The sequence below is a fragment of the Alligator mississippiensis genome, chromosome 11 (assembly GCF_030867095.1).
Source record: "Alligator mississippiensis isolate rAllMis1 chromosome 11, rAllMis1, whole genome shotgun sequence".
NCBI lineage: Eukaryota > Metazoa > Chordata > Crocodylia > Alligatoridae > Alligator > Alligator mississippiensis.
In genome coordinates, this window is record NC_081834.1 from 35,669,375 (window position 1) to 35,690,796 (window position 21,422).

Below are 21,422 nucleotides of genomic sequence, written 5' to 3' on the forward strand. Positions count from 1 at the left end.
TGGAATAGATCTACCACAATGGTGTTCTGTTCAGCAGCTTAGGGGGACATATTTTCAGCAGGACTCCTTAACTGTGGTAGCAGTACAGTACAACCTCATTACAACAAGCCTGATTGTAACAAGCCTTTGCTTTTAACAATCCCAACATCAGGAACCAATTTATTTATTATTATGATATAGCAAATTAACTGCCCTTAGTATGGTGAACACCCTCTTTTAATGACCTTTTCTCCCAGTTCCATGAGGGTTCGTAATAATGAGGTTGCAGTATATTGGCAGTCAGTTCTCTTGCATATGCAGAGATCTTTGCACATGCAGTTACCTGGTTATTAGAGTTGCCTTGGTAGCAAATTTCTTTTCCTGAATTCAGCTGATATTTTTGGAATGGATCTTGCCTCCAGCTGTAGTCAGTGTTCTGAGACTCATTTTTCCTCTCCATATGTTTGTCTTACTACTAGAAGAGTCTTGTTCCCTTTTGCATTTATATCAGAAAATAAAATGGAAAAATGGGGATGAAATTAGGTGATTGAAGAGAGATTTTCTGTGAGGTGATATGTGTTATCTGGTGCATATAACAGATGCACGTATCTGATGGGTCGATAGTGCTTAATATTGCAAAGTGTCAAGCACCTTTACCTTTTAGTAGTTTCAGTGAAAGGTCAGTACTCAGCACCTTGCAGAAATGTTCCATTTACATTGGGATCAAGCCCTTAATGCCTATCTGCCTCTGCTTTGCTTTAATTACAAATGAAAATTGTTTTTAGATGGATGACTAAAGAAGTTCCTGACAGGCTTTCGGATCAAGGAGTACATGCATATGGAATCATTCAGTATATACTTTCTTTTGCACATTTTATTAATGCAAAAGTTAAAAAGTACACTGGAAAGTTCCAGACATTTTTTGCTTTTGTTTAGTCTATAAATAAGACTTGTTGTATTTGCTCGGTCTCTTAGTTCCACCTGTAATGCACACTGTGATGGACTCCAGGGCTGCAAAGTTTTTAGATTGCTTCATTAGGATTCTAGGACAGAGGTGGACAGGTGGTTAACCCATGGCACGTGCCACAACTGGCATGGGCAGCCTCTGTATGTAGCAGATCAAGGAGTGAGCAGGGAGAAAGGCAGCAGAAATGAGAACAGCAGATGGAACAGAAGAAGGGGATCAGAGTGGCACTCGGGGAGGGTCTGGAGCTTAATTTATGGCACACCTGCTAGAAAGGTTGGTCCCCACTAACCTAGGGCATCAAGTACCTTTTGAAAGGGTACTGTTCAAAGTTAAAATCTGACTTTTTAAAAGCAGTTGCTTATTACTAATATCACTACGCAACATAAAATGTTGCATAGTGCTTAGTCAAATTGTCAAATTAAATGTCTTCATTTTTAAATGTTTTTTCTTCTTTGCTCTTTTCCTTTCTTCATCAGTAGGCCTTACACACTCATAAATTTAAAGGTATGCTTAAGTACTTTGCTGAACTGAAAGCTTATCCTGACTTGAATGTACATTCTGACATTTTCTAGATTTAGAAAAGACCATTTGGGTAATTGTTGCACTGCTGAATTTCTAGTATTGCTCCCTGTATTACTCTGACAGGTGCCTTATCTCACCTGGAAGTCATCTCCATTTCCCCTTTGATGGAAAACAAATTTTGGAGGATTTATCTACACAACATGTTTCCTCTTCTCTCCTTTATTGCTTTGCATGAGCTGCAGACTTACGATATTAAAAATGTTCCTTAGATTGTGATAACTATGCAGTTAGCTGCATTCTGCTGGTAGTGTAGTGATTCTCCAAATATCATCAAGCTCAAGTTTCTCTTTGAAGTGCTGGAGGTGATGTATTAAGGGGAACTGAAATCCTTAAATGAACAAAAGCCTTCTAATAAATTGAACTGTTTTATGACATACCCTACTGCCCCTAGTGAAGCAATAATGAAACTATTTAAGAACCTAGGTAATTTACTTTTGCAAGAAATGTGTTTTAAGACAAATTGAAAAGCATTTTTACAGTCACTGTGCCAGCAGGCACAACATGAATTCTTCTTTTTCTCCCCCTTGGCAACAGTCAGTAATTCCAAAGTAGGTCACAAATTGTAACTCCATGCTCTGCTTGAGATTATTAACAATGTCTTCAAACATAGCAGGGAAAACACAGAACACTAGACTCATGTCTTTGAAGATAAAATGCCTTTTAGATACCTTTGAACAGAAACTGAGACACAAATCTCCTCCTTGAAAGACCTACAAAGCATAGGATGTTGCCAGAGATGGGCTAATCTCACATTTTATGAACGAGAAAGAGATAAACTCCCCTGAATACAGTAGAAGCTATGGGGAAGGTAGGATAGGAGCTCTGCATTTGCAGAAAAATTGGTACCTCCTCTTTTGAAATGTTTTGTTACAAATCCTGCAGCAGTATCCATTAGGTTTCCAGTTTCATGTATAATAATTGCTAGGAGAGGATTTGTAAGTGTTATCTCAGTTTTTCTCAGGGCGTGTCTACATGTGGACATTTGGGGAAATTAATTGAATTAACTTTTACAGTGTAGTATTTAAACTGCATTAAATATCTGTGTGGATACTTGGATGCAGAATTAGAGTAGCCTCATATTTGGTGGAAGATTAGTATTGATTTTTAAAAATGAGCTGGTTTGTTTCTGCTGTGGGCTGCCTTTAAGAGTAATCGTGTTTGGCTTGTGTGGCAATATGCAAGGGAGAACAGCAACTCCTGATGAACCAGGTCAGTGGTTTTAATCAAACTTACTTTGTGTGTGAGGAATTTTTAAGTCAGATTTAGGAAAATTGGAAACTAATTAAGGCAGGTGTGAACATCTCCCTCTGTGCATTCTGTCTCAGTGGCAGGCTGCTCAGTTATTTTCAATCCCTTGTGTGCATCAGGCAGGTTCAGCTGGTTGTTCAGGTGGAAGCAAGCACATTCCCTTTACCAGAGGACTCCTTTCTTAATTCATTACCCCACTTTTCCCTCAAACACTGCATTCTTTTACTTGGAAAAGAAGACTTAGTAGCTTGGAAAGTTGATATGTCTCAAGGCAAGATCCCCTTGTAGGATTATAGGGGAATAGAAAGCATACATAGTCGAGGGATTTGACTATATGGACTGTAATAGCACAGCTATGTGAGATATTTATTGCGGAGTAGACTAATTAGCTCTGCAGTAAATGTCTCATTTCTACATGTGCAGCTCTATTAGGCTGCAGGAAACTAACTGCATCAAGGTAGTACCTGTAAATACAAGTACTATCCTGCTGTGAAGTAAAAAACTCTGTAGCAGCACATCTATTGATACTGCCCTGGCTGTCTGGGGCATGAGGGTGGGCAGCCTGTCAGTTAGCCCCACATCTTCCTGCCCCAGCCACCCCCTCTGCAGCACCTTGACCTGGGTTGGAGCAGCCCTGGGCTGACAGGCTGAGCCCCTGACCTCCTGCCAGCTGGGGCTGCTCTGGCCCGGCTCAACATGCTGCAACCCTACGAGCAAATGTAAATGCAGTGCCTGGGAGCAACAAACTCTGGTGCAGTAAGCGCTGGAGTGTATTGCTTCACCTTAATATTATATGTAAATGAACCCTATGACTATTTGATGTTACTGCCTCTTTAGTATTAATGTAATCAAGCTGAAAGTAAGATATAATCATTGACAAAAGGAGATGAGCACAATGCAAGGCCAACATAAAAGCATGTTTTTTTCTCTGTCTCCACATCTCTTCTTTCTTTTTGTCCTTGGAAAATTATCCTGGCAGTTGATAATATGTTGGTGTTTAATTTGAAAATGTCATTGAAACCAATGGGACTAAACTATCCACACACATAAAGCTAAGCAAGTGTACACTAGGGCTGTGCAAAGCTTTGGGTACTGATTCAATTTGGAGGAGATTCGGCCTGATTTAGTGGCCGAATCTCCAAATCTGAATTGAATCAGGGACCAATAAAAAGGTCTGAATCTATTCGAAGCTCTCTGAATCTTCGGAAAAGATTCAGAGAGCTTCGATGATTTGGGCAGTCCCTGTCCACTGCAGCAGGGAGCTGGAGCTGGACTCAGAGCTGGTAAGTAGGGGTCAGGGGAGGGGGAGCAGAAGGAGGGGAGAGGGGACCATTGGGAGACCCCTGCCAGGCCCCAACCCCTGCCTGCTCCTCCAGCCCCCCCCCCCCCGACCCTGGCCCACTGCCCCTGCCCACCTCAGCTCCTGGTGCTTTAAAAAAAAGCTCCAACTCAGTGAGTGCTGCCTGGTGGGGGAGGGCATCCCTACTGCCCCCTGCTCTCTCAGCCCCCTTGACCCTGGCCCGTGGCCCTGGGGGGCGTGAGACCCCCAACCCTCCTGCTCTCCCAGCCCCCCCATGGCTGCCCCACCCACCCCAGCACTGGCCTATTAAGAACCATCCCCAAAAAACCCCTGGACTCACTGGCTTCTGCAGAGGCCTCGGGGCTTAGGGGGGCTCATAAAAGAGCCCCCCACATGGCTGGGGGCAGTGGGGATTGCTTCCCTGGTGAGAGGAACTGGTGAGTGCGTGGTTTTGGGGGGGGGTTTCCCTTAAAGGACCGGAGCTGGGGCAGGCGGAGCAGCCATGGGGGGGGGACTGGGGGAGCGGGGGGGTGTTGGAGAGCTCGTGGAGCACTCCCCCATGTAGTGGGAGCAGTGGGGGACAGCAGGAATCGCCCCCCGCCCTGCAGCACCCAGTGAGTTAGTGCTTTTTTATTTCTCCAAGTGCCAGGAGCTGGGGCGGGCAGAGCAGCCATTGCCGGGGCTGGGAGAGTGGGCGCAGGGTGGACATGTGTGATTCAAAGATTCGGCAGCAGCTGAATCTCTGAATCAGGTTCAGCCAAATTGTTTTGGGACAGTGATTCGAATCACCAAATCGAATCACTGTCCCCCGAATCGGCTGAATCTGAATCCAAAGCAAATACTAGCCGCTTTGCACAGGCCTAGTGTACATAGTCTCAAAGTGCTGAGTCTTCCATTTGGAAAATATTCACCAAAGAAAATTTGCCATTCCTCATATCTTTTCTCTTCCTCTTTGACTCTAGTTTTCCTTTGCTCTGGCCGCTTAGTCCTCCTCTTTAGCTGCTACCTGATACCATCGTGCATGGTACATGTGACCTGCTGTAAAGTTGCCTTTAGTGCTGATCCTTGGCAGGCTATTGGGGCTATCATCATGTTGAGCAGATGAATTTATCCCTCCAGTTATTTGGTTGGTATAAACTGTACCAGCCTGAAAGCTGTCTGTCTAAATCAGTTCCTGATTTCAGGTCCAGACAAAGAGCAGAGTTATAATTTTGTTTCCTGTTGTGGATGTTGTTAGTCCTGAAATTCAGTGGTAGTCATGGCTTAAAGCAAAAATTGAGTGTCCTCCAGTATTCTTGTCACTAGTGCAGGGGCGATGCATTGGGGGTGCACGTGGGTGCACGTGTGCTCCCTGAGCGTGGCGGTGCACCCCTTGCAAGAAGGCAGTGTTGGCGGAGCCTGCGGGAGCTCCCCTCTCACTGCTGCCAAGCTCCTACTGCCACACTCCTGCTGCCGCAGCCATGCCCCCCCAGCCGCCAGGAGCACATGCTGTTCATGCACTAGTGAATATTTTTGCCATAACTCCCAGCTATATCATGATTTGGTACAGCATGATCTACCCTTACTTTATTAAGCCCAATGAAGATTAGTTGTATGGGGAATAATCCCCTATGTGAAAGATGACCTTTTCTACTGAATGTGTCCTTATAAAATCTGTTATGTTCGTCCTACCTTTGCCAAATTAACATTTAGCAAGGCTTCCTTGATGCTTGTACTTGTAGCCTTTCCTAATAGTTTACATTTGTTCTCTCTCTCCTGGTTTTGGGCTTCTTTTTTTGGCAGTTTACTAAATTAAGTATATTCAATACATGAGCTCTTAGTGTGGGGTTAACACCTACATTTCTAATTATCACTTGCATTAAGTGCTCTTGTCTATCATCAACTTCCTAATTTCTTTGAGTATTTGCATACAAAATTTATTCTGTAACTCTAGAGCTGTGGTTCTCAACCTTTCTAGAGTAAGTGTAGCTCTCCTGAATTTGGCAACACTGCAATTGACAACCGATCTTACTAAGTAATTACTTATTCAATAACATTATCCTTTTCCCACAGCAGCACAAGACAGCAGCAGTGCAATTGTTCCTGCTCACACTCATGTTAAAAAAATAACAACAGAAAATCAAGTTTGATTTTCCTGTTGCTTACACAAGAAATAGTTAATTCCAGGGGAATTACTCCTGATTTACACCATGTTAACTGAGATGGGAGTGAAATCTAGACAGGAAAATAAAATAAAGAACATTCTGTTCTTTTCTTGTGAAAGACTTCTGTAGATATGACTGGGATTTTGCGAGTGGAATAAAGGTAAAATGCTGAATTAAATTAATTCAAATGGATTTGGCTTGTCCTCGCTTATATAACACATATTTCATCTCTTGGATTTACAGAAAGTAAGTTTGTGAACCCTTTAAAAATGGCAACCTGTGCCTGAGTGGGAGCAAGGCTTCCTAGAATAAGCTGATTGTTTTTTTTCTTTTTACATAAGCATAAGATTACCATGTGCTCTGTTAGCCTGTCAGTCAATTCTCCTTTCCTTAGGGCAGTAGTCCTCAACTGGGGTGCAGCCGCAACATTGCCACGGCCAGGTGGAATTAAGCTGGGTGCCACCTGCATAACCAAATCAAGAAGTGGCTGAGGCAGGAGTTCCCACTCTTGTCACAGTCCTTCCCAGCCCAACCACACGTGCTCCTCCAGGAAACAGAGGCACTTGGGACAGTTCCACCCACTCCATGTGCCTCTGTTTTTGGGAGACACTGTGGAATTGGACCATGAAGGGCTGCAGCTAGCGAAGGTGCTCTTGTCATAGCTGCTTCATGATCTGGCTCTGTGCTAGGCAGGTGGAGCAGTTCCCCCTGCAGCATGGCAGCAGCAGCAGCACCACTGTGTCACCCCTGAAAGGGTTTTTGAGAACATCATTTGAGAACCACTACTCTAGAAAATTATGGAATGCATCATAACTGTATCATTTTAAAATAGAAATATCAGAGACAGCCACGGGATATCCTTGCTAGCTTTTCTTTCTTTTCAAAGAACTGGATATATTGTCTTGTCAGATGTGTACCTCTTTTGTCATTACTGTCTACCATAGTAATGAAATGCCACTCTTGCATATTGGGTAGGATGCATAGACATTTGCCCCCTACATAATTTATTTTGGTATCCTGGCTGATTTTCACTTATTCACCATAGAGGGAATCAGGCATTAGGACAATCTAAGTTGTATTGTGGTTGCCAATGGGTTTGGAGAGTATAGGTTTTTTTTACATTTCTTTATAAACCTGGATTCCAGGAATTCCTATCAAAAGACATTTAGTTCCACAGATAAGATTTCTCATGAATACGATATATTATGAACATAATATTAATGGGACCGAAGTATGTATGAGCACCTTGATAAGAAATCTAATGCATTTAACCACCATGGGACTGAGAGAAAATTTTCCGCAACTTCCAGATCAAAACATTATACAGGTTTTTAATACCACACGTTGTTTCCTATAATTTTGAAAAACAAGTGTATTGTTTAATATGATCTGTATGGTGCAGTGTTGGTTCTAATTAGGCAGTGGCAGAAAAGGAAGTACTTTAAGAAAAAGGTGTACAGGTGTTTGATACTTTCCCTTAAGCTTTTTATCTCCCTCCACCCTGTTGGAAGGAAATAATTGTATATCTGTTACATCAGTTCCAGGACCCTGTGAACCTGAAGATCTCATTGATGGAATCATCTTTGCAGCCAATTACTTGGGTTCTACACAACTGCTTTCAGAACGTAACCCTTCCAAAAACATAAGAATGATGCAAGCTCAAGAGGCAGTGAGCCGTGTCAAGGTAGGAGCTTTTTATGGTCTGTAGAAAGGTCTCTGATCCCTTGATAACTGAACTCTAAATAGTCTAAAATATGCAGCTTTAAATTGACTTTGAGATGCACTCAAGTGAGTATAGTGATGATGCTGTAAAAGCTCTCACTGTTTCCAGTGCTTAGTATATAGTACATACAAAGTCTCAGAGGAATAGCTTCTCTACAGAAGTTATTCCAAATTGTTTCTAAAGCCATATGCACAGAGTAAGTTTTGAAGGCAAAATCCAGACTGTAATAAGAAAACATTCCAACTGCAAAGCACAGGAGACCTGTTTATGATTGATTCCTTCCTGTCACCATGTTAAAGTAAAATTTTAAGAGTTGACGAAAGCATTTCAGATGCATCAAATGATTAATTTCTTAAGGCAGGAAGGCAGATTTGTCTTTTTGTCTTTTTGAACTTGGAATTTTCATGTAAATATTTTACTTTTTTTTTTTTTACAGGCATGCAAAAATATATTTTATTTCTCCGTGCTGTGTAGAACCATTTTAAATAGATCTGTCCTGTTATATCTCATTTGCATGAATATGTTGTTTGAAATATGTAGATCTCAATGCTAATTAGAAAACCTACATATTTAATTTAAAATCAGTTCACTGGCAGAAGTGGCATGTTTGGAGATAATCTAGCTTGGGTCAGATCATCTCAGCAATGGACATATCTTGACTGAAGCTTGATTTGGCTTTTAGAAAAGACAGAAAGGCCTTAAATTTGCACGTCTATGAACTTTCCAGGCCTTGGACACCTGCTCAAGAGAGGCTTGAGAAGTCACTGGCAACACATGAGCTTAATTTGTGATCCAACACCAAAGAACAGTTTTGTAAATTAACACTATTGTTAAACTCTCAGGTTTCACTTAGTCTATGGTAGTGGTTCTAAAACTTTCTAGATTTGAGGCACCCTTCTTTATAGTCGAGGCACTGGTTGGAAAATGCCAACTCTTAGTTTTCAGTCATTTTTTGATCACAGACAAAGACCACAACAGGGCAGAATGGTTTTACACTATGAATTCCTGTTTGAAATCTCCAGGTTTATCTTGTGAATCATATTTGCATGCCTACCAGTGCCATGGCACTGTGATTGAGAATCACTGGCCTATGGTGTTAGAAGACTTCAGCTATATATTATGTAGAGTAGTTTGATCTATACATATAATAAATGTGGCTACAGTAGTCATGGGAAGGAAAGAGAACTGACTTGTACAAGTTAACAGAATAATGCTGCTACCCAGAGCTACATCTATGAGTTTCTCTTCTTAGACCTTTTGTTAATATGCATTCTCAAGAGTTTGAGGTGCACTTGGAATGGAGTGCAAATCAGTGTAGCTGAAGTGAGAAATATTAAGAAATCAGTGCCCTGATATACTTGAAATCAGAGGCATGCTCACTTGTGCAGAGTGCAAAAATGGGGTAATAGAGTGTATACATGGGGTATGCAATATTCTGGTTTGGATGAAATTTGAAGATGTTTCAATCTATGCATACCTGAGGCATCTGAAGTTGGAAATGCAGCTATGTGAAAAACGGTATTGAGATTAGGAAATCATGGGATCCGGGAACATTTGGTGGGCTTTCAATGCTGCTAATAAAGGATTGCACAATTGAATGGGCATCTTTAATTTTCCTTGCTGTATCACACAAAATACCACCTTTAGCAAAACATACTGAGCTTTATGAACATCAATTTTATGTGAGTGTTTAACAGTTATAAACAGGGGTGTAGGTTGTAGCCGTGTTGGTCTAAGGACATAGGCAGACAAGGTTCCTTGGGTGAATCTAGTATCTTTTATTAGACCAACCCAAATAGTTGGAAAATAATTATTGAGCAAGCTTTCAGGTTCAAAAACCCTTCGTCAGGCTAAGGAAGTTTCAGCAGTTGGTGTGTGCAGTTGGTGCTGGAGTATTATAGAGAAAGTTGGATGGAGGGATGGTGATTGTTGAATTTCTGATGGAACTCAGTCAGAGATTGTAGGTTTTCAGTCCAAATGATGAAGATGTCATCGATATATCTTAAGTATAGCAAGGGTTTGATGGTGCAGTTCTAGAGGAAGTCTTCTTCCAGGTGGCTCATAAAAAGGTTGGCATACTGTGGGGCCATTTTGGTGCCCGTAGCTGTTCCCATCATCTGGAGGAAGTGTTGATTATTAAAAGTGAAATTGTTGCATGTGAGGATGAAGTGTATAAGGTCAGTAATATCTTTGAGTCTGTATTCTGAGTTGTAATCTTGTTCCTGTAGATATGTAAGGTAGGCTTGGATGCCATCCTGGTGTGGGATGTTGGTATATAGGCTGGTAACGTCCATGGTGGCTAGGAGTGTGTTGCTGGGAAGGTGGTCTATGTTTTTAAGTTTCCGTAGAAAGTCTGTAGTGTGTTGTACAAAACTTGCTCTGTGGGTGACAAGCGGTTTTAGGATTGATTCAACAAAACCTGATATTTCCTCAGTTAGGGTCCCATGGTTGGATATGATAGGTCTGCCAGGGTTCCCTTGTTTGTGGATTTTAGGGAGCAGGTAAAAAGTCCCCGGGTTAGGTAGCGGAGGGATCAGGGTCTATAGTTTTTCTTGTAGTCCTGTTGGAAATGATTTGATGGTATTGTTGAGTTTCTTGGTGAAAAGGGAAGTAGGATCTTCTTGTAGTTCTTTGTAGTAGGTGGTGTCAGAGAGTTGTCTGTTGGCTTCCTTTATGTAGTCTTCACTGTTTAGGATGACTATGGCTCCTCCTTTATCTGCTGGTTTTATTACTATTTGGTGGTCAGATCTTAGAGATTATATGGCCTTTTTCTCTGGTAAAGAGAGGTTGCTGTGGTGGCGTGTGTTGCTGATTATTTAATTGTTCATTCTTTCCCTGAAGCAGTCAGTGTAGCAGTCAAGGTTAGGGTTTCGTCAACTGTGAGGTGTCCAATCTGATTTTTTTTTTTGGGGGGGGGGGGGGGGGTTGGGGTTGAGCTTTTCCTGAATGTTGTCAGAGGATGAGTTGTTGTTGGGAGTGGGTCAGTTTGGTCATGGAAATATTCCTTGAGGCGGAGGCATCGGAAGAATTCTTCTAGTTCTCCAAATTGAAATATTTTATTAGGGTATTTTTTCTGGACAGAAATTTAGGCCTTTAGAAAGGACAGATTTTTCAGTTTTGGTAAGCGTGTGTGTGGAGAGATTGATGATATTTGTGGGTTGGTTGCTGCTTTCAGTTTTATCAAGTCTGAGGTTGGAATGTTGTAAGGTGTTGGTGTTGTTCCTCTGATGGTTGTTTTGATGGTTGTTTGACTAAATATAGACATTGGATTTATGACACATTATAACCTGCCTGACATCTGACTCCCCAGGTATCTCTCCACTTTCATCCCCTTTCTCTTCCCCCCCACCTGTCTCTCACCCATTGACTCCTCAGTCTACATTTTCACTGACTGCCTGTCTTGCATGCATACCAGCCCAGCCGCTGGCTTCTTTATTTTTCATTCCATCCAGGAAGAGCACACACCAACTGCTGAAACTTCCTTAGCCTGACGAAGGGTTTTTGAACCTGAAAGCTTGCCTAATAATTATTTTCCAACTATTTGGGTTGGTCTAATAAAAGATATCAGATTCACCCAAAGAACCTTGTCTAACAGTTATAAATTGTGTCGTATGGTAATTGTTCCCACACCACAAACAGATCTTAAAGGTATTCCTCAGAGGAGTGTTTGCCTGCCCTACCACTGTCCTAGAGCCATAGATGTTTGAGCATGAACATTTTTAAATGTTTTTGCTTCAAAATATGCCTTTCCACAGAAGAGACTTTCTGACGCATGTTTTTTTCAGTACCTGTATTACTGATGCACACTATATCCTACTTAATGATCACATGTATCTCAGTTGTGTGAATTTGGGATGGGAAGAGAATAGGATTGTTCCCCAAAAGAATGCATATTACAGAGGTACGGTTTCTTTTTTGGCAAAAGCTCTCCATTGGACTGCTGCCCTGAAATCCATTGGCTTGTACCAAATGGACAGAGTATTTTGTCTGTAAGGCCTAGAAGAGAATACATGCAATATTGTATCCAAGTGTAAAATGCCACATTCATTCCTGCCTTTTTGAGTTAATTATCACTCTTTGGAATCCACTTCTGTCTCACTGATAAAGGAATATTGCAAGTTACCATGGTCATCTGCACTGTGCAACCAGATTAAAACTACTTTTCTTTCATAAGCTTGATTCTTCACAAAACATAATTACACTCTCCTACAGAATTTAGATTGACCTTTGATTCAAAAGTACTTCCACGCAGTATGCACAGTCAGTTCTCCTAAGCATGTAGGCTATTGTGTGCGCTATCCGGCTTTTCAGAGCAAGGACAACACAGGAAATATAAATAGCCTTTTAGGAAGTGACAGAAATTTAACTTACCCCCCAAACCTCTAGCAATCTCACCTGTTCACCGTTGTCCAAATTCCATCCCCAGATTGTTCTATACTGGGTTTAGCTCTTTGCATGCATTGAGTACATTTTCAAAAATATCCAATGATGTATGGTCATGCTTTAAAGTGAGAGACAAAGTGAAGCTTATGTTCTTTGTTTAGGAAACTGTGTCCTTTTAATTAAGAAAGACTGTCTACTTTCAATTAATGAAAGTCTTGATCTGGGATAATTTATAGGAGCTACCTTATATATAATCAGAGCTTGATGTTCAAATGCTAGGTTTTAATAGGCTTTTTGAGTAATGATTTGAATGTACAAAACAATATGTAAATATATGTTTTCATCTGCTTCTTTACTTAAATATGGAATTTGTACATCCTGTTAAAGTGAACATATTTGAGTACAGGGCTGGTGGTATCATTTTAGGTAATTGTGTACTCAGCAGAGAAAATGTAATGAGCAGCTATTAACAGACAACACTCCTCACTATTTTTGCAAATAAGAGTTTTAAGAGTCTGGAATCATAGTCAAAAGGTTTTCTTGGCTTCACACATTGTCCCTTTCTCTCTCTTTTTGTGTGCATCTGTCTGCATTCTTTTTTTATGCTGCTACTCAGAGGATGCAAAAGGCGGCTAAAATCAAGAAAAAAGCGGTGTGTAAACTGTTTTTCTTGAATGCTAATGTTTGTGTGCATTTTTGTTGTTCTTGTTCCCCATGGAGTGTCATGTCTTTCATTATGGATCCTCGTAAAGCTGTAATTTTGGCCGTTATTTGTCTTAGTAGTGGGCCACTGGATGGAACAAGATGCACTTGCTGATTTCTTTCATCTTCCACTTACTAAAGTGCCTGTCTGCTGCTGCTGCTCTTCTTCTATTTAATCTCTCAGTGTACTGTAGTTGGTTTAATCCAGATGACCAGTCAATTTGATGACGAGGATAATTTTTTTTATAGTAACATTTATGCTTATTTTGGCAGAAGAATCTGTTAATATTTACTATATAATGTCTTTTATTAATTATTACATTACTATATAATGTGACATTAAGCTTGTAAGTATCTGAAATAAAAAAAGTGCACAGAAAATATAAGCTATCAAATCAAGATGTTAGCTAAACCAATTCACGGAGGAGGCATTTCACCCAGTTCAGCAAATTATATTTGGGGATCAATTATTATATATACCTGTCAAAAATATCACTAGAATGAGCCTCGGTAAATATGGCAGTCTTGAATCATAGTTTCATAGTTGGTAGAGTTGGAAGGGACCTGAGCAGATCATCAAGTCCAACCCCCTGCCATGGGCAGGAAAGAGAGTGCTGGGGTCAAACAACCCTGGCTAGGTGATTATCTAGCCTCCTTTTGAAGACCCCCAGGGTAGGAGCGAGCACCACTTCCCTTGGAAGTTGGTTCCAGATCCTAGCTGCCCTGACAGTGAAGTAGCACCTCCTGATGTCTAGCCTGAATCTATTCTCAGTCAACTTATGGCTGTTATTCCTTGTTACTCCCAGTAGCGCTCGGGGAAAGAGGGACTCTCCCATTGCCAGCTGGTCCCCCTCGGCCAGTTTATAGACAGCCACCAGATCCCCTCTCAGCCTTCTCTTGTGGAGGCTGAACAGGTTCAGGTCCCGTAGCCTCCCCTTGTAGGGCCTGCCTTGCTGCCCCCTGATCATGCAATCATCGAGTCCAGCCCCCTGCATGAGCAGGAAAGACATCTGGGGTCAGACGACCCCAGCCAGGTGACTGTCAATCTTCTCTTGAAGACCTCTAGGATAGATGATTGCACCACCTCTGGGGAGAGCTCGTTCCATAGTCTGAACATCCTAGTTGTAAAGAAGTTTTTCCTAATGTTCGACCTGAAACTGTCTTCCAGGAGTTTGTGGTCATTGTTTCTAGTTTTCCCCCAAGGCGCCCTGGTGAACAGTTGTTGTTCACCGAGCCCCTGATGTATGCCTCTGATATAGTGGTAAGCTACAATCAGGTCCCCTCTCAGCCTTCTTTTCTTTAGACTGAAGAGTCTGAGATCCCTCAGTCTCTCCTCATATGGCTTGCCATGCAAGTCTCTGATCATACGGGTGGCTCTTCTCTGGACCCAGAAGTGCGGCACCCAGAACTGGATGCAGTACTCCAGCTGTGGCCTCACCAATGTTGAGTGAAGTGGGAGAATCACTTCTTTGGTTTTACTGGAGATGCATTGATTGATGCATGCCAGAGTTTTACTGGCCCTAGCAGTTACTGTGTCGCATAGCTGGCTCATATTCATGCTGGGGTCTATTGTTACCCCCAGATCCCTTTCATTTGTAGTGCTGGTCAGGTTAGCGATGCCCAGCCTGTAGGTGTGCTGGGAGTTGTTCCTTCACAGATGCAGCACTTTGCATTTCTCTGTGTTAAACCTCATCTTGTTCTGTTCTGCCCAACATGCCAGCCTGTCCTGGTCTGCTTGTATCTGCAGCCTATCTGCAGGTGTGTCCGTGCAACCCCATATCTTGGTGTCGTCCGCGAACTTGGCCAATGGGCGTTTCACCCCCTCATTCAGGTCATTGATGAAGATGTTGAACAGCACTGGGCTAAGTACCGATGACCCCTTGCGTATGCTGCTGCCCACAGCTCTCCAGGACAACACCAATCCATTCATATGGACTCTGCATCCTATTCAGCAACCAGTTTCACACCCACTTGATGGTCCTGCAGTTGAGCCTGTTATCTTCCAGTTTTCTGATCAGTACCTCATGGGATACTAAGTCAAAGGCTTTCTGGAAGTCGAGGTATATGATGTCAACCGCTTTTCTCTCGTCCAGGTGACAAGTCATCTGATCATAGAAAGAAATGAGGTTGGTCAGACAAGACCTACCCTCGATGAAGCCATGCTGGCTGTCATTCAGTATCATGCCTTCTGCAAGTTTGTCACAGATAGCCTCTTTGAAGAATGTTTCTAGGATTTTCCCTGGAATAGAAGTCAAGCTAACTGGCCTGTAGTTTCCTGGGTCCTCATGCTTCCCCCTCTTGAAGATGGGCACAACATTGGCCCTCTTCCAGTTCTGTGGGATTTCTCCAAAGGCCCATGATTTTTGAAAGACCTTTGCCAGGGGCTCTGTGATTACTTCAGCCAACTCTTGCAGCACTCTTGGGTGAAGTTCATCTGGTCCTGCTGATTTACATATGTCTAATTTCTTTAATTGATTGTACACCAGTCTATTGCATTGGTGGGAACCGTGTCAGTTCCGCCCTGCTCATTCTGTGCCCTACCTGGTGTGTTGTTCCCCTTGGTCTTGTGAAAGACCGAGGCAAATTAGTCATTTAGGAGTTCTGTTTTTTTCCTGAGTGGTAGTGAGCAGGTATCCTGAGACATTGAGCAACAGCCCCACACTCCCATTAGTTTTACTTTTACTCCCTATGTAGCTAAAGAAGGACTTCTTGTTGTCCTTGATTTTTGTAGCTAGTTTTAGTTCAGTTTCTGTCTTATCTTGCCTAATCTGGTTTCTACAAGTGTGGGCCATTGTCAAGTAATCTTCCTTAGAGGCTGTCCCAAGCTTCCATTGTTTGTACGCCTCTTTCTTTTTCTGTAGGAGGGCTGCAACTTCCCTGCTTAGCCAAGAGGGTTTTTTGACCCTTCTGCTACTTTTTCTCCATAAGGGAATGGATTTTCTCTGAGCCTTAAGGATTTTGTCCTTAAAGGAACGACCATTCTTCTCGTGCTCCCTTTACCTGTGGTCCTTGGTCTCTCAGGGCATTCTCTACTAGTGACCTGAGCTTATTAAAATTAGCGTTTTTGACGTCTAAGACTTTGAGCTTGGTATCTGTTTTGTCAGCCTTGCAACGGACTGTGAACATAATGGTTTCATGGTCACTATTGCCTAGGCTATCCTCTATGTTTAATTTGGTTACCAAGTCATCCCCTTTGGCCAGGACCAGGTCAAGAACTGCATTGCCCCTAGTTGGCCTGTCACCTCCTGAGTCAGAGAGGTTAAATGATGCAGTTAGATCTTTACCAAAGTATTGTGTAGTTTTACCTCACTTGAATATATATTTTACTTTTTAAATTTTGGGGGGTGAATAAGTATTCTGGTTCCAAAGAGGATGGAGCTAGACTGTTCTTAGTGGTGACAGATGACAGAACAAGGACCAATGGTCTCATGTTGCAGAAAGAGAGGTTTGGGTTGGATATTAGGAAAAACTTTCTCACTAGGAGGGTGGTGAAGCACTGGAACAGGTTATCCAGAGAGGTGGTGGAATTTCCATCCTTGGAGTTTTTTAAGGCTCAGCTTAACAAAGCTCTGGCTGGAAAGATCTAGTTGGTGATGGTTCTGCTTTGAGCAGGGGGTTGGATTAGATAACCTCTTGAGGTCTCTTCCAACCCTAATTTTCTATGATTCTGTGAATGCAGTAGTGATGGCAGGGCTTGCTTCAGGGCAAAAGTCCTCTCTTTGCCCATAGATCTGGCAAAGCAAAAGCAGCAACTAGAGTATGCTTCCTTGCAGTGCCTCATGTAAGCCATGCCTGATGAGGAATACTTTACTGGGTGAGAGGTTAATTCAATTAGGTCATCTGTGTCATGAATTTTGCCAGTCAGCAGCTTGAGGTGCAGTTCCTCCTGAACTCCTGCACCGATCTTCTTGAAACTTGGTAGGTTTTGTGGCCTCACCAGGGGCTACCACCTCCCTGCGTTGTAACATAGACGTGACATGAGTTTGCTTTCAAGAATTTGGGGTACAGTTCCCCCTGAACCGCTGCACCTATCTTCTTGAAACTTGGCAGGCTTCATGCTCTCAGCAGAGGCTACCACCGCTGCAAGATTCATCCAAATCAGACAAAAAACAACAAAGTTCCAGATATTTAATTGATTCCCCATTATACCCTATGGCCAGATATTCAAGGTGGCTCTGAAGCTTTAGAGCCGCTTCGGCCGGATTGAAGTGGGAACCTGGTCTGGAGCTCCAGATCGGATCCCTGGCATCTGAAGCCGCCAGATCCGAAGCTGGATCGGATAGCTGCCTACTCACACAGGCCTAATAATTTGTGTATATATTGCACACAGCCAAGATGGGAAGGACAGATCATGATCTCTCTTCTATTTATTGGTGGTGCCTCAGAAACAGCGGGGAGGAATGTTGGTGAGCCAGCGTGAGGATGCATCCATGCTTTTTCTCTTGCTGCATCAATAAGTACATGTGTTTGGTTCCTGAGCCGTCAATCTAACATTTTCCACAAGCTCCGAAATCAACTTGCATGTATTTGGGAGCACCTCTGAACACCATCTTTGCAGTGATTTAGTAATGCTGTTGTTTCAAGTCATTAGCGAAGTTGTCATTTTAAAGAGAAAATTTATATTCCTTTTATATAACGGGACTGTCTTTTAGACTTCTGAGGGAGATTCCCAGGCTTTGACTGAAGTGGATCTGTTCATCTCCACGCAGAGGATTAAAGTTCTGAATGCAGATACACAGGTAAGTTTTAATAGTAATTTTTTCAAAAATAATGCTGACTGGTAAGTAAGAACTCTTGTTTTATACTGTATTCTCATGTGTTTAGAGTGAAATGTTTTTTGCTGAATATTTTAAATGCACTACTGTAATGCACATGAAATCACTCTGGAAGGAATGCAGTGTTGGTTTGGTTGAAAATGTTGCTGGTTTTAGAGCTGCCACTTATCAAAGTTTTATCATCGCACTGTGTGTAACTCCTTCCTCATACACCACATTTTTGGTGTTCTAGGAAAAAGCCTACATATTGTTTGAGGTATATAATGCAATGTAGTAAGAATTTGGAAGCCTTTCAAAATTCAAAATTCATTTGCCCTACTGCCTTTGCCCTGACCTGTTTCTCAGTAGGTGTCCTAAGTTATAGCCTTTGCTACCTTGGATGAGCCATTTGCTACCTTGGATGAGCCATCCATATCTGTTACATCTACTTAGCCACCTAAGTGATCACCCTTCTTGCCCAAAATAGGCTCTTTTTTGTTGTTTGTACTATGGTAGCATCTAGATGTGGCAACCAGGGTTAGGCCCCTGCCGTGTTAGATATACATGTAATGAGAGACCATCTTTGTCCTGAATAATTTACAGCTGGGCTTTGGACAGCTGCAGCAGACAACAGGTAGGCTTTGAACAGCTACACTGGGTTCTGGAGCCCCAGCATTGGCTCCATGCCAGTGGTGGGTGCACGCATGCCTTGTGGCATACGGTTGAGGGTCCAGGGAAGTGCAACCATGGCCTCTCCCCAAATGTCTGCGTAGAGGTGCATGTGGAGCCACTGCCAGCAATGAGGATCAGGCCCCTTGTGGGTCCCCCCCCCCACCTCTGGTATGCTAAGTTGAGGTGTGAGTGGAGGTCAGGGTGTTTTTGGGACTCTGGCCAAAAATGTTGTTAACCCCTTGTCTAACCCTAGCTCATCCTTAGGCAGAAGACTGGTTTATTGTTTTTAAGTGGGTTTTTCCTTGCACAAAGTGTAGGGAATCTCCTTTGAGTCTTGTAATTTATCCATTAGAGATTGTTTGTATCAGCAGATAGCTGTCCTAATGTTTTTCCTTATCTGGGAAATTGTTCTTATGGTCAAGACTTGTTGACATTTCATCCAACTTCAGAACTAAATTGGAAGACCAGGAGAGATGGCAGAGATCTTCCCCCTGCTCTGCAAACAAACTCAGAAACCATGGTGGCAAGAAATACCCTATAACACTTTAATTCACATATCTCAAAACAAATTTGCATGCCTTGTTTTTTTTTGGTGTGCTGTATTTATTATCATCAGACAAATCAAGTGTGAAAATACCCTTACTGGAATGTTATAATATTCTTGGTATATTCAGACATGATCATTTATTGAACTGGTGTGTTATTGCTGTAGCTGTTGTTAGGTTCACTTTGTCATGCATGTCTTTTTTAACCCAAAGAATATGTAGAATTGCTGTCTTAGGCTATGTGTAGATGAAACGTGGGGCATATGTGCATGATGCTTTAAAGCAGGTTAAATGCTTTCACACCACTTTAATGGTGTTGGTGTTTATACATGTTGGTGGTGTATTGTGCAGTAATTCCAGCCGCTGTAGCAAATTCAACAGCATAATGTACCTTAAATGACTTGGGGCACAGCAAACTAAAACTTCTCAAGGAATTTTAGTTTGCTGCCCTACAGCTGCATAGTGAAGCACTGGGCTCCGTGCAGCTCATGGGCTCTGCAGGAAGCCTGTGCAGGCAACCTGGCAGCAGCCTAGAGCCTGCCTGCCTGGTAGTGGAGCCTACCTGCCTGCCTTTTCCCTGGAGTCTGCCTGCCTGCCTGAGCTACACGGGGGCCCTGTGCTTCCCTCCATATTTGCAGTACTTGCTGGGACCGCCTGAGCCGGGTGCCTCTGGGCGGGTGCTGCCAGCAGGGGGGAGAGGGCGGGAGGGCTGCCACTGCCATGGAGGGAAGCACCAGCTTTGCTCCACCCACTGTCAGCTTGCCCTCCCCTCCCCACCGCTGGATAGGCAAGTAAGTGCATGGATGTGTGCATGACACGGGTTTACTTGGCCCTAAATTGAAGTGGTGTTTTTAAAAAGCCATTGCTTCAATTTAGGGCTCCTTTTTCATCTACACACACCCTTATTGCCCAATGGTAATCGTGTTCCCTGAGATTTATTCCTTAATATTTTAGAACATCATGAGAGTAGATGAACAGCTGGAGTTCTAAGATAGTGGGAGTTTTAGCAGGAAGTATAAAAGTATGTTTTTATAAGTTCTATGAATTGGTCTGTAAATACAACCTGTGAAGGACTTTTTTTCTTTTCTAAGTTGAGGGTATATTAATACTTGTTAAATAGAGGTTTACCATCAGTGGCTAGAACAAGTACATTTTTCTCTTTTGTTTTAAATATTCCATTAGAATTTGTGGAAGAGATGTACAGATGAAGAGTAGAAGATAACATGTAGTGTAGTAGATGCACTTATAGGCCACATACAGACATTTAAAAAACCAGGGGAGGAATTGATCTAAGCTATGTGGTTTTCTCAAAGTGTCCTAATTTAGACTGGTAGTGAACAGCATATGTATTTGCCCTTGCCAGGGGAGGGTGGAGTCACCAGGCAGCCTGTGCTGGCTGAGTCCCACAAGTGGGGGGTGCTCCTGAATGCTTCCCAGGGTGACAACAACTTCCAAGTGACCAAAGAGGACAAGACCGCTGAGGACACCAGGGTGCTCCAGACTGTTGAGAGCCAGTTCTGGGCCTGTGCTACCAGCATTGACTGGTGTGAGCAGATTGTCCTGGACACTTGGGATGAGTAATAATAGGTCCAGATGTTCTACATCTGCTGGACTACTTTCATAGACATCATAGCCCAGGTGACCTCCCACATTATGAGCCAGGACATCAGCATCCAGTCATCCCTCCAGAGAAGTGGGTGGTCATCACTATCATGAAGCAAGCCACCCCCAGTAGTCTTCACTAGGTTGTCAACCAGCTCAGCATGGGCAAGTCCACAGTCAGAGAGGCTGTCTGGGAGGCGTGCCTGGGGTAATCAAGAACATCTTGGCCAGTCACTTCATCTGCCTTGTCAATCCACAGGAGATGGTTACTGGCTTCCACCGCTTGGGCTTTCCCAACTGCCTGTGGATGGCACCCAGGTGTTCATCGGCTGTAAGGGCTACTTCTCTGTTGTCCTGAAGGGCATTGTTGACCACCAGGGCTGTTCTGCCCACATCTTTGCTGGCTGGGTGGGCAGTGTCCATGGTGCTCGCCTCTTTCACAACTCCTGTCAGGGCATCATGTGTGCTGCTACCTCCCTGCCCTGCTAGCTAAGTGCATGGCCCACCTGCTCTCCTCCCCTCCCTGTCTTCTAGGCACTTTGCATTTCTCCTGGTACCTGGGTCTCTGTCACAGCTGTGTGAAGCAAGGTAGAACTGTACTGTCCCAAGCAGGAGGGTGTACTCACTCAGTGCCAGAATCTTCACCAGAACTGGGGGGAGAGCTGGGTGTGGGTGCTATAGGTGATGTTGCAGCAGCAGCTGCTACACTTGTAGTCAGGGGGCTAGGAGGCACTCTGGAAGGGGGGCAGCAAGGAGATGCGAGAGGAATGGAAATGGAACAACTATGGCAGCTGTGTCAGAGACACTGTCTTGGGGACTGC

General features: G+C 43.1%; 1 protein-coding gene across 12 annotated transcripts in view; it reads left to right on the forward strand.

Annotated features, from left to right (window-relative positions):
• APBA2 (amyloid beta precursor protein binding family A member 2) overlaps positions 1 to 21,422 on the forward strand; it is a 259,348-nt gene that overhangs the window by 196,072 nt on the left and 41,854 nt on the right. For 11 of the 12 annotated variants that reach the window (XM_019477583.2, XM_019477581.2, XM_059714814.1 and 8 more), the window contains 3 exons: positions 7,759 to 7,904; positions 12,943 to 12,978; positions 17,681 to 17,767. In XM_019477583.2, coding sequence (XP_019333128.1) covers positions 7,759 to 7,904; positions 12,943 to 12,978; positions 17,681 to 17,767 — 269 coding nt within the window. The remainder of the gene's footprint in view (positions 1 to 7,758; positions 7,905 to 12,942; positions 12,979 to 17,680; positions 17,768 to 21,422) is intronic. The other variant, XM_014599916.3, reaches the window with a different exon arrangement.